At 36.3% G+C, this 14,295-nt stretch overlaps 1 protein-coding gene across 4 annotated transcripts in view; it reads left to right on the top strand.

The window, feature by feature from the left end:
* The window catches only part of CNTN6 (contactin 6), a 289,356-nt gene extending 275,436 nt beyond the window's left edge, over positions 1-13,920 (top strand). For 3 of the 4 annotated variants that reach the window (XM_024747065.1, XM_024747067.1, XM_024747064.1), the window contains 6 exons: positions 24-258; positions 363-478; positions 2,063-2,249; positions 11,749-11,861; positions 12,624-12,792; positions 13,648-13,748. In XM_024747065.1, the coding sequence (XP_024602833.1) occupies positions 24-258; positions 363-478; positions 2,063-2,249; positions 11,749-11,861; positions 12,624-12,792; positions 13,648-13,748 (921 nt within the window). Of the gene's footprint in view, positions 1-23; positions 259-362; positions 479-2,062; positions 2,250-11,748; positions 11,862-12,623; positions 12,793-13,647 lie in introns of all 4 variants that reach the window. The other variant, XM_024747063.1, reaches the window with a different exon arrangement.
* Positions 13,921-14,295: the final 375 nt, after the last annotated feature.

The following is a 14,295-nucleotide window of genomic DNA, read 5'->3' as shown; positions in this document are numbered from 1 at the left end:
GTGATTGATCACTTCTGCCCAAGTCAATTCCAGAAGAACTACAGAATGGAGAGGAATTTGGATACATCATCATGCTGCGGCCAGTTGGCTCAACAACATGGACCAAGGAAAGAGTACCATTTGTAGACTCGTCAAGGTTTGTTTACAGAAATGAAAGCATCACCCCCCTCTCTCCCTTTGAAGTCAAAGTGGGTGTATATAATAAGAAAGGAGAAGGAGCTCTGAGTACCACGTCCATTGTCTACTCTGGGGAAGATGGTAAGTTGTGGTCAGCAGTGGAATGCTCCTCCTTGAGACTGTATGTATATTTGTTTTCATGAACAACTCTGCTGAAGATGGTTGTGTCTTTCTCTGGATGGTAGAACCTCAAGTGGCCCCAAGGGGAACTTCTGTTCAAAGTTTTTCTGCTTCGGAAATGGAGGTTTCATGGAATGCTATTGCCTGGAATAGAAACACTGGAAGAGTTCTGGGCTATGAGGTAATCCACATTAATTTCACTTTCTACTATGAATATGCCAGCTAGCAATAGCTCTGTTCAACAGTCCTGTACTACTAACCTAGTTCTTAGTATATGATAGTATATGTTTAAAGCTATAGAGAGGAATTAATGGAGGGGACCTTTCCGGGTGATCTTAAGCAAGCAAAGTAACAAACGGTACCATTTAAAGAGTAATCAGGTGATTAACTTATTTAATTATCCAAACTGCAGTCATGTTTTTTTGTTTTTTGTGATACGCGGGCCTCTCACTGTTGTGGCCTCTCCCTTTGCGGAGCACAGGCTCCGGACGCGCAGGCTCAGCGGCCATGGCTCATGGGCCCAGCCGCTCCGCGGCATGTGGGATCCTCCCGGACCGGGGCACAAACCCCTGTCCCCTGCATCGGAAGGCGGACTCTCAACCACTGCACCACCAGGGAAGCCCAGTCATGTTTGTTTTTTGGGGAGAAGTAAACATTTAATCTTCAGTGATCTTAAACCATAGAAGAGTCTCACTGGGAAACCTGCTCTAAGGACTGAAGCATAACTTGCAAAAAGTTAGTCATCTCGGAAAGGCAGTTAAGCGATAAGAAAAAGCCTAAATTCTCCTAATCTGTCATTTATAGTCTATCTAGAATGAGGCCAATCACTTTGAATTTATGGGCCTTCATTCTCACAAAGTTAAGGGATAAGACTTATTAATCACTTATTGTTCCTTTGACTTGTAAATCTAATGATTCACAAAATGAGTTACAAGGTTTATTTTGGAGTTAGAATAAAATTATGATTTTGCCTTGTACTGTTCTTTTTATTTTTTTCTTTTTATCTGAACCCTCTTGTCCAAACAGAAAGTTCTACTCATATGGTAACAGACAGATGCCTCTGCCACTCCAATCCTAGAATGCCTTACCTCTTATCTGAACTCTATTTATTTCTCAAAGTTCATCTCTAGTCTCCCCTGCTCTTTGAACCCTTCTCTGATCACTCCCTGATACTACGTTTCTTTAAATTCTTTTAGCATTTATTTCCATATCACTCTTTTGGGATGCATTCTCTGCTTTCTTTTTACATATGTACTCTAATATCTTAACTAGATTATAAGAGGTTCAAAGGCAGGCACTATGCTTTAATCTCTCTTGTCTTTTCCAATATGCCTAAAACAGTGCTAATACACAGGAAGGCCTCAGGATAAGTTGAATTATTAATTCATCTATGATTTTAAAAAACTCTCCAGGAAATGTCAATAGTAAAACATAATGTAAGTCTTTGATTGATAGTATGAATCTTGTTTTTTTCTGACTTATTGTATACCCTTTGTTAAAGCTGTCAACCTTTAGATATTTCATGAAATATTTTATTGTGGTAATCTAAAAAAACCTAGGTTCTCTAATTTCCATTGTGAATTTGTATTCTTTTTTTTATTTTTCCCTATAAATTTTGGACTTTGACTATTTTGTTATTATTGTATAACCATTTTAATTGGAAAATATTCTCTCATTTATGCACCTGACTTCTTCCCATATGCCACTGTGGTTCACAGTTGTTAGGGAACAATAACATTTTTTGTTCTTTGTTTTTAATGATCAGGTCTTATACTGGACAGATGACTCCAAAAAATCCGTGATTGGTAAAATTAGGGTCAGTGGAAATGTCACAACCAAAAACATCACAGGGCTGAAAGCTAACACCGTCTACTTTGCTTCCGTGAGAGCTTACAACACTGCTGGGACAGGGCCCTCAAGCCCCCCAGCCAATGGGACCACCAAGAAGTCTCGTAAGTATATATCACATTGCAGGGACCAAGATTCACCTACAGTTAGAAACATTCCTTTGCTCAATTTCCATTTCATTCTTACCACCTCATCATTTTACTGATCACTTTATTTAGTCAAGTGGGTTTGTCCCTTAAATCTGGATAACTGTTGAAACTTTCTGGTAACAAAATCAAAATGAACTGTTCTGATCTTCTTGGAATTGCAAAAGAGAAAATATTTTCAGTATAAATGAAAGACAGAATATAATGGCTCCAATGCCCTCTTCCAACTTGAGTTCATAACCTGACCTCCCATCCTTGGACTGTTAAGTGGGTTACTTAATCTTTCAGTCTCAAGATCCTCATCTGTAAAATGAAGGAAAAATAGTACCTATTTTCTCACTGGGTTTTGTTCAAGATTAAAACAGATAATTAATAGAAAGTGTCCAGTACATACTTTAGTAAATGCTTAGTCAATGATTTTTTTGCTTGTTTTTGTTGGTTTGGTTTACCATTTGAGTCTTGATGTGATCCTTGCACTGTCAGATACCTAGATCTTTCCTTCTATGATATTTTATCACTGCAAATTACTTGGTAGCTCCTGAAATCCAAGAATTAACTCTTGTGCTTCTTTTTATCTCCCTTAACAATAAGCTAAATATCTTTCACACAGATAGGACCTACTAAATAAAGGATGAAGAGTTGATTGTTGCTGCATTTGTCCTGTGAGTGAGTCTGGTATTGCATAAATATTCCATAATATGAAGCAAAGTAGTAAAGAGCAAACTGATCAGATGTGACTTAGTAAGAGCTGCAATTTGTATAATTGCATAATATTTACATATTTCTTGTATATTGTAGATGAACATAAATTGTGTTAACAGGCTTTTTAAAGCACATTCTTTGGTCTCTAAATCCCAATGAAAAAGAGTAACAAATATAGTTGCTGAATTCTGAGAATGACTAAGACATGAATTCACTGCTACTAACCGACAGGAAAAAATAGAGCTTGCCTTTAAATACTGCATTCGTTTTTCCCTGTGTATTGGGAAAGAATAGGTGGTTTTAAAAAGTTTGAAAATCAAGTGATACAAAGTTTTTTTTTCCATATACATATTTTTCATGTCCAAAAAGAACTTGGGAATCATCTCAGTTAATAGGTCTTTGATTACAGACCGCATTATCCACTTGTGTTCATATCACCAGCCAGTAGCCAGAGATTTGTGTTCTAATTCTGGGTACGTCAGTGACTCATGACCTTATACAGGACAAGACATTCCATTTTTCTGCTTTAATTTTCTTAACTGTCAAATGGAAATTTTCTCTGCCCTCACTATTTTCTCAAATTATCAATGAGGCACAAACGAGGTTCTGATTATAGGAGCACATTGGAAAATACAAAGTACTGTGGAACTGCTAAGCAGGAAACAAACAGATGAACAAAAACTCTCTAGTACCAGTCCATTTTAAGGAAAGAGTACGTGTGGATCAACAACTCTTAAACCAGCTCTCCTTCAATCCCCTAGTTTGATAAAGACGTTATGAGTGATCTTCTAGAACTGACTAGCTAGAGATGTGGTTCTATTCCTCTTCCTGTTTTACTCCATCTTGACCAAGTTGATGACGTCATTGCCATATACCTGTATGAACGATTTGCTTCCATGGTCCTTCTGGAGTCTAGCCTCTTTCAGTTAATCTGAAAATCTGATTGAAATCTCCAATCAATCAGTGGTTTTTTTTTTGTTTGTTTTGTTTTTTTTGTTTTGTTTTTTTTGCAGTACGCGGGCCTCTCACTGTTGTGGCCTCTCCCACTGCGGAGTGCAGGCTCCAGACGTGCAGGCTCAGTGGCCATGGCTCACGGGCCTAGCCGCTCACACGGCATGTGGGATCTTCCTGGGCCGGGGCACGAACCCGTGTCCCCTGCATTGGCAGGCGGACTCTCAACCACTGCGCCACCAGGGAAGCCCCAATCAGTGGTTTTAAATTTGCCCAGACATTTCCTTCTAGCTGATTGAGAGATGCCAAACTCACAGAAACTCTTGTGTGTAATTTAGTTTCTATCTCAGGCAAAATCAATGGTGATTAGAAATGCGTAAAGATAGTATCAAAAAAAAACCTCACAGATCTGACAGATCTGTGACAAACTGACAGACATTTTAGTGTAGTTGTTGATGTAACACTCAAGCTGACTCATATTACATGCGATTCCATTAACCAGTTTAAGGTGGGCTGAGACCTGAACAATAAACTTAATTATCAAGAAGATATAGAGATATAGATATATACATGATATCCATAGGAGACCATGTATATACATCTATATATACACACACACATATACAATTGTCCTTCAGTAGCCTAGGGGGATTGGTTCCAGGAGCATCCACAGATGCCCAAGTCCCTTATGTAAAATGGCACAGGGTTTGCATATAATCTACATATATCCTCCGTATAATTTAAATCATCTCTAGATTACTTATTATACCTAAAACAATAAATGTTATGTAACTAGTTGCAAATACAATGTAAATGCTATGTAAATAGTTGTTAGCAAATTCAAGTTTTGCTTTTTGGAACTTTCTGGAATTTCTTTCAAATATTTTCAATCCTAACTTGGTTGAATCTGCCAATGTGGAACCCAGAGATACGCAGATACAGAGGGCCACCTGTAAAAACATACATACATACATATACACATATAACCTTAAAAATAATTTTTTTCCTTTAACTTGAATTTGTTTGATTGTCCATGCAACCTAAATTAACCATGTGATAGTTTGTGCTAACCAACTCTATGTGTTTAGGCAGAAAACTTGTTTTAGACACAGGTTTGCTCAGTTGACCCACTTGGTCCTACAAATGGGCTTGACTGAAATTTGGATTAAATGCCAAGAACACTGTTAGTGGTTTGCCTGAGTGTTCACATGAGATCAGCCTTATCAAAGAGTAGGAGACATATCCTTTGAAAACACTTTAATTAACAGGGAGTAATTTTATCAAGATACAGTGCTAGAATATATCTGCTGAGAGAAGAGTGAGATGACAGTCAAAGTATAAAGTGAAGTTTAGTGTTTCTTTAGCATCCGCCTTCTTTTTTGATTCAATCAAACACACAAAAACCCTTGTAATTCCTAATCTCTTTCATGAAAACCTTGTTTCAATATTTCTTAAATTTGGCTTTCACCAGCCTGTGCGCATCAGCATTTTTATAAAAATATCCAACAAGGACTTGAGAATAAGGTTCTACAAGACTCTATCTTGTATTTGGATACAAATAAAACCTCTAATTTTATTCTTTCAACATTTTTTATCACTAACATTATGAAAATAGAACAGAAACTACTTTAGTCTCCTATTGTTGCTATTCAAATTAGCACAACTTAGTGGTTGAAAACAATATAAATTTGTTTTCAAACACTTCTAGAGGTCAAAAGTCAGAAATGAGTTTCACTGGCTGGAAAACAAGATATGGGCAAGGGCTGTGTTCCTTTTGGAAACTCTAGAAGAGCATTTGTTTCCGTGCATTTTCTGTCCTTTAGAGAGCCTTCTCTCCTTGGCTTGTGGCCCCTGCCTCTATCTTCAATGCCAGCCTCATGGTATCCTCAAGTCTTCCTCTGACTCTGACTTCCTCTTCTATCTTCACATATCCTCTGACTCTGGCTCTCTTGCCTTTTTTCCTTCATCAGAATCCTTGTAATTACATTGAACCCACCCGGAGAATCCAGGATTATTTATCCATGTCAAGATCCTTAACATAATCACATGTGCAACAAGTAACATATCCACAGGTTTTGGGGATTAGAATCTGGACATGTTTGGGAGGCCCTTATTCTGCCTATGACAGTTACAAAATACTGAGCACTCATGTCCCAAGCCCAGCGTTAATATTCTACATACTTATCTCAATTATTACAACACAACAAGGAGTATGTTATTTTAATTCCTAGATACAAGAAAACAGATGCTTAAAAAGGTTCTGCTGTGGCATCTTTTGGACTGGCATACTATGAACATGGACTTTCTGAATCTCTGGATCCCATGGACATTGTACTAGTTTGCAATCTTCATCTCTAACCATCTAAATAGTCTCTCTCCCTCCAGACTCAAATCTTCAGTCCAGACCTCAAACTGGCTTGAGATTTTTATCCCTAAAATGGAATCATACTCTCTTCTAATTCCAAAATTTCACTGTCTCCTCTATTCCAGAGAACAAAGAGAAAGGTGTACAAGATCTTTCACAGTCTGTCCCCAAATTTCTTTTCATCCCATTCCTCATCTAGCCCTCGCAGCACCAGACTTACTGATCTTCTAAAGTTTAACATTCACTTATCTAATTTCACGCATTCTCCCAGTTTGTAGTGGTCCCACCGTGCCTATAAACAGACAAATATCTTTGCTACTGATCTATAAATTTCCCCTTTAATATATTTGCATTTTACTGGGTGATTCTATAACTTTGGACCATTGTGAAATATTATTGGAAATAGCTAGAAAAGAATTTCAGAGTGAAATAAAGTTGGGTATGAATCCCAGCCCAGCCATGAACTGTGTGGTAAGTCTAATTACTTAATAACTCAGAGCCCATTTTCTCAACTGAAAAACAGAGATGACTGTACTTTCCTCCAGAGTTTGCTCTGAGAACTAAAAGATATAATATATACCAAGGTGACCCAGAGGCAGCCATATACTGAGAGCTCAATGTGTAGTAGCATATATTATTATATTTCTTCTTTAGAGGTGATTTCACTTTCTTTGCATTTCTTAAAGTAGGAAAGCCCATCTACTTTCTACTTTCTTTCTTTTCATAAATTTGTTGCAGAAATTTTCTTCAAGGGTGATGGAAGGACAGGCAAAGCAAAGATGAGAAATGGCTTTAATGAAACATTGAAGATAGCTCTGATTCTAAGTGCTATCCCTGGATCTAACTTTGATTTTCCATGTCCTTGAGATGACACCAACATTACCTCTGAATAGTGCTGACAGCAAAAAATTCTGCATCCATCACACATTCATACTGTCACGGTCTAGATTTTCCATTTGATATTTGATCATCCATTGTAAATTCTGAGAAAGCAGAGCTCACATTTACCAAAATCTCTGCCTATTCTGATTGGGTATGCTAAACAGAAGACAGAGCCTTTTTTTTGGAAACATGATGAATTAGATAATCACTCAAGAAAACAGTGCCTGCCATGAGCCATGCACAGGGTTAGGTGCCTAATGGAGATTAAAACAGGAACAATACCTGCCTTTGGGCTATTGCTATTTTAGTGGGGAGGCAACTTAAAACAAGAAAAAAAATGAAATGAAATAATCAAAAATTATGAAAAGTAATATGAAGAAAATAAGAGGCTGAGATATACATAGGAGCACCTATATGGGGAAGGCTATATATTTTGATATGACATAAAAGATAAAAAGGTGCTAGTGGACAAAGAGACCTCCAAACAGAAGGAACAGCATATGCAAAGCTTCTGAAGTCTTTGTTATTATTGTTGCTGGTGATGTTGATAGCCTTACAGGTTTTTTTAAAGTAAATATCAGTGGTTTAACATTAAGTATTGTAGCTTACTAAAAATTATATCTTTCCAAAAGAAAACTGAGGAGCACTGCAAGTACAAATATATTGTGATCCACACAGACTTCGCTTAAATGGAATTTAGATTTACAACCAAAGGGAGAAAAATATTTACATCAACTACAAGAGGAAAAAGCACTGCTTATGTAGACAGAAGTATTCAGAGCCAGTAACAGAAAGTGTTTGCAAATTTTGGTTCAATTTGGCCCCTGACGTCGACTGACTAGCACTCTGTACTGGATTTTTCTTGCTGTAAATAATGCAATCAATCCATATTTAGACATAAAGGAAGCATTAAGCTTTTATTTCATCTTGCACTTATGTTCCTTCTCTCTTTCCCAAATGTCAACCCCATGCTGTTACTTAGAAGTGTAACATAAGAAGTTGTTTTTGAATTGAATTCACAGTGTGAACTACAGTGGAATATAAATGCCATCTACAGAAAAATTGATCACAGGGAAGCCATTAGAGCTGCAGAGGGCTAGTTTAATGTTGCTCTGTTATTTGATTAATAGAAAATTATTTAGTCTTTGGAAATTGCCTGCAAAATTCTTTCAGTAAACTAGAAAAGTGCTTGTTTGTTGAGTAGGTACTTGGTACTTGTACCAAGTAGGTACAAACATCCATGGCATGTTGTTTTACATTATCCACATGACAGTGTTTTGTTTTTCCTAGGTAATACAAATTTCAATTTCAACATAGATATTTGCAATCCAGTTTAAGCAAATACATCAAATTCATGAAACCAGGGCTGTTAAAGGTGTTCATAATAAGATGATGGCCTTTTGAAGCACATTTTAGAAACTTAAAAAAAAAAATACTGGACACAAGGCATTGGCATTGGAGTCACACTCATGGACAAAAATAAGAAAAGCTATAGACTATGAGAACTTCCCAGATAATTAGCTGAGACTTCACCACTTTATCTGCCTTTCGAAAAGCACATAAAGAACCCAAGTAAGAGCAAAATTATTAAGGGAAAATCTTGAGTATACCCTAATTATATTTAAGAAGTGAATCTTTTGCAAACTTCGGAATTCTGTTATTAGTAGAAAACTGCATTGAACACAACGGAAAAACTGATTATGTCATAATGCCACAGTGAAGAACTGCTACTCCCACGAAGAGAATTAACAGTTACTGAGCTATTTAGTTTGCACCACTAACCAAGATAGGAATATTTCCTATTTTATTTCATGGAAGCTAAAACTCTTATAACTAAAATATTTTAGTCTCATTCCAAAGATTGGAAAACCAGGCCTCTTGGAAGAGACTGGATACAGATTCAGGTCTTTCTGACTTCAAAGCCCAACACCTCCCGGATAGCAAGAGAGGTAAAGCATTCCAAATAATCCACACAATTGGCCATTCATACCGTGAGTTCATTCTTGACAGAATGTTTCTCATTTTATGTTCATGGAAAGCCTTATTTCTGTTTTGGCAGATGCGGAAATAAATGCAAATGTTCCAGTATCAAAGACACAATCACTACCATATAGTTAGTAGAAGTCAGTTCTTCTCTCTCTCAGTCTGGCGCTTCATCAATGGATTCATAGTGTTAAAAGTAGTACTTTTTATCTAAACATGCAAACAAACAGAAAGGGCACAGCAATAGATGAAACCTTCAGAATTCATCACTGCCAGTGACATCAAAGGACTGAATTTATATTTTTGCTGTATTGATTGTATGATGTTGTTAATGTTAGCACTTTGTTTTAAAGAACAAAGTAAAAGAAATGAGTCACAGGAGTATATTAGATATTAAAACTGGTATCTTGTGAGAATTTTTATATTATCTCTTTTATAGCTGAGAAAAAGATTAGAAAAGGCACTTTGGGATAAGTTGAGGGAAAACAGTTACAAAACTATAATCATTGCCATCAGTCCTTCAGAAATAAACATACTGACAATCATTCACTGAGTTCTTACCAAGCGCAAAACTCTCAGTCTTTTATTATGATTGGGTTTATATTGCCAAGAAATGTACTAGGACATGGTTGATCCAACTGGCATGCTCGTCTTATAAATTCACGTGGATTGTTATAGGTTTGGCCATGTCAATTGGCCTTGATTATAGGACAGCATAATGAATGGACTGGCCACACTGTGTCACCTATGGATCTTCCCACAGCCCAGTACATAATTAATATGACCCAAGAAAATCACACAGGACCCCAAGTAGTTTTTCTTTAGCCATCTATTACACAGTCATTTATTCAACATATATGAAATATATGCCTCCTCCTACATGCCAAGCACCATGCTGGATGATGGAATACAGAGTTGAACAAGTCATATGTCCTCAGTAAATTTAAATAAACACAGAGCATGAATAGCTATAATTCAATGTGATAAGTTCATAATAAAATATGAACTGAGTCCCATGAGAGCATAGGGGAAACATTTATCTCTCCACTACATCCCAAATGAGGTGTAAGTGGCTGGGTGAATGATAACCCAGGGGATTGGCGAAGGCAAGTAGATGTATCATAATGCAATGTTGGACACTCTGTGATTCTTCCAGTAGCACATAAGACATTAAATAGCAGTTGAGTCAAAACTCCAAAAGAAATTATTTCTATTCCCATCAGTGTTATAATGAGTTAAATACTATGCTCATTCAACCTCACAAATTCAAATAAGATGCCAAAAACATCTTGCTGGGTAGTTTTATCTTTGCCTCTGCTATCCAGCTGAATTATTTTTAATGTCTCCAGTTTCTTAAATCTCAAAAATAATCATGTGGACTCAAATCTTTGAGAAACAGTATGCTGTCATGGAGAAAAACTAGATTAAAAATCAAGAGACCAGGATTCTGACTGGGATCAGCCACTCATTAGCTGCATGCTTTTAAAGATGTAGATTTCCAACCTGGACTCTAGTTTGCTCGCATGTAAAATTTCTCAGTTGGACAAGATCCATTCATTTAGAAGGCTGATTCTAAATACGTCTTCCCTTACTTCCCACTACGTTTCTCCCAGAAAACATTAATTTCAGGGAACTAAAAGCACAGTTTGGATTTAGAGTAGACACCTTTTGGGATGATCATCCAGTTTGTAATTTTTCCTCTTCAGGGTTCCTACCAGCTCTATCTATATTAAGTGACATGTATCTTTCTCACTGTCTAGCCACAATTGATTGGGCTAAGATAGAATATGGCCAAATTAAGCCAATCATCAGCTTTTACTTGGAAATTCTAGCTTGGACTATCTCTGAACAGAGGAAATTTCAAACCTCAGGTGTAGGTGAGCAGTCATGATTTCTGCCACACTCACTGAGAACAAAGAGATGGTCTATGGCAAGATGAGCATGCAGCAAAAACTACTGTGAGAGGTAGAGAGAGGAACTTCTTGGCTTTTGGACATTTTTTGTTCCTTCTGAGGCTCTGCTGCATTCTGCCAGGAATTCTAAGAGAGTCCCCTATATCCTTTACAGTATATTCCTAATATTTTGTTTTAAAACACCTTGAGTTGGTTGTATTACTTACAGTGAAAGTCCTAACTAGTACATGATTATTAAGTAAAGGACTACTAGGAATTAATACCTTTGTGTTGATATATGTAAAAAGTTTGCCGCCTGAGTTTGTCTGAGATGCTTATTGATTGATGGACAAATTAAACACTAGATAAAGAAGCCCTCCCTGTATTCATATATAGTAAAGTAAACAAATTCAACAGCAGTGATTAATAAATTAATACTGGACATCCAGCATGCCATTATTAATTCATAAGTTTGTCACAGAGATATTTCCAAATGACCGGAATTTGAATGAATTTGCTTACTCTGATTAGAATTAATATGATATTTCAAAAGACACTGAAAACATTTTAGCTCCTTCTATGCTAATTATACACGATTTATTTTCCCTTTTCATGTCAATGGGTCATATAGTAACCATGAGCTAGTTTAAATTCATTTGGATCTTTGATCATCTTTTTAAAGCTCCAAGCCAACCACCAGCTAACATCGCCTGGAAGCTGACAAACTCTAAATTATGCCTAAACTGGGAGCATGTAAAAACCATGGAAAATGAGTCTGAAGTATTGGGCTACAAGGTGAGTATTCTGTTTTTCTTTTAACCATATCAATTAACTTACTAAGGAACCAGAAATGTCAGAACCAAATAAGAAACAAATTTTATGCCCATGGAAATATAGGAATCTTTTTTTCCCAATGTTCTGAAAATACTTGGCATTGCTGCTTTTAAATTCTTCATGGAAAATTTTATATTGTGAGGTCAGAATGTGTCATGGAGCATTAAGAAATAAAACTTTATAGTATGCAACAGTCTTTTTTCAAGTGACTCCCCTTGCCATCAAAAAATGATGGTGTATGTAGATAGTAACTGTGAGATGAGTATGAGGTCAAAAAGTATATTCAAATAGAATTTCTAGAACTTAGGCTACAGTAGGATATCATCTTTTAACAACATAAAAGGACTCCAACAAGAGTACAGTCAAAAACCCAGAGCAAACCATTTCCATCAGTGGTAATGAACATCCTCTCCTGGCAAATGCATATAGTATGCAGACAACTGAAATGGGTCCAAACTAACCAGTAACTTTTCACGGCAAGCTCCAAAGATAATGGCCTGAAGCTATTTAATTAATAGAGAAAAATCTATTCTCATTTCAGAAGCACTGGCCAAAAAGGAAATCTTTCTCTAACAACTAAATTTAAAGAAAAGGCACAGACCAGATATTTCCATCCAAGGATTACAGCATGTATAATGCTCGTAGTGTTATAGTGTTCCATAAGAGTTTCTGAACCTTAGATAAGCAACATGTCCATTTAACTTGATTCACCATTTTATTCAGATTCTGTACCGGCAAAACAGACAGAGTAAAACTCATATTTTGGAAACAAACAACACATCTGCTGAGCTTCTGGTTCCATTTGAAGAGGACTACTTGATTGAAATAAGAACAGTTAGTGATGGTGGGGATGGAAGCAGCAGTGAGGAAATTAGGATTCCAAAAATGTCAAGTAAGTTGAATCACCATTCCTGTTGTAGATTTTGAATCCAGACAGATGCCAGCATGAAATCTGGGCTCTGTGAATCTTTCCAATTCTTGTTTAAATGTTGGGTGAAAAAATAAAAGGTCTATGGTTTCACTTTTCAATTGTGAGCAAGAGGTGATGAGTCAACTTTCTTTAATCCCTCAGATTTACAACATGCTTATAAATCACAAAGTTTTATATTTCCTCATTTTGAATCTAAAAAAAAACAAACCCTCACAACTGTGTGTCATTGGTATATGCTTCATTCTATTGGCACAAAAACGAGAACGTTTCTCTATGGCTACTTACTTGGAGGCTTCTGAGAGCAAGGACAGCAAATATGAAGCACATGTACATAACACCTCTCTTCCCATTTTCATGGCGGACATCACTAATCGATTACGACATTCATACTGAGCTGAGTCAGCGCTTTCAAATCCTCTCAATATGATGTCCTAAGCAGGTATCACCAATCGGTCATATTTAGCATGTAATAATAATTTATTATTTCTTCTTTAGAAGAATCACTCACGCATCTACCTGAAGCTGTGACTGAGTATAAGTCACCAGCTGCCACGTTAGCCAATACTACTCTGCCCTGTAGTCAGACTTGGCCAATTTTAGGCATTTTTCTTTTTTATTTTTATATTTAAAACAGATATCCTAGGACAGAGGGTTAAATACACTTCCTAAAATTAAATCCAATATAAGTGAAACAAGTGTACTAAAATGTGTTATTAAAAGAGAAATAACAGTATGCATTTTAGTTCATGAAGAATTAATCTAACAAGTAATTTTACTTTTTCTCAAGACATTTTGTTTCACTTTTATATTTTGCAGGTCTGAGTTCCAGAGGAGTTTCAGTCATAGAACTTAGCATCCATTTCCTGTCAATTGTCATCACGATTTTTTACTGTTTTGCTATTCAGCCTCTTATATGATGAAGAAAACAATAAATCTTTGCGTTTTTTTGAAAGCAAATCATTCTGTAAATAAGCTCTCCAGCCCCTGTTACAAGATACATTCTTAAAACTGACTTGTTTGGAAAGAAAAAATGTATATTATGAAAATCTTGTAAATACCTATGGTACATTAATAAAACAATTTTAAACACTTTGGAATTTTAAAGTCCACACATGATTACACACATTCAGAAGGCACCAAATTAATGCATGGAGTTGTCACTACTGTGGCTTTTAAGTAACTTAAACGGAGAGTATAAATAACTCTCTTGATGACGATGGTCAATATGAAAGAAACTGTAGTTTCCATAGCTAAGATGTCCATTTATTATATGCTCCAGGCAATTTAATTCAGTAAATTAAAATTTCACCCTAGTTAGAAATAAAGTAAAAACATTTGTTTATCCTTGGGGTTCTTTAAAAATGTAAGCTATTGTAAAGCATGCTGTGTTTTATCTCTGAATCAAATTGGGACAAGAAATATTTGTACCCCGTAATATATTCATGTACTTGATGTTCTTCTCAG

The sequence above is a fragment of the Neophocaena asiaeorientalis genome, unplaced genomic scaffold (assembly GCF_003031525.2).
Source record: "Neophocaena asiaeorientalis asiaeorientalis breed wild unplaced genomic scaffold, Neophocaena_asiaeorientalis_V1.1 scaffold130, whole genome shotgun sequence".
Lineage (NCBI taxonomy): Eukaryota > Metazoa > Chordata > Mammalia > Artiodactyla > Phocoenidae > Neophocaena > Neophocaena asiaeorientalis.
This window is presented reverse-complemented; position numbering and strand designations above follow the sequence as displayed.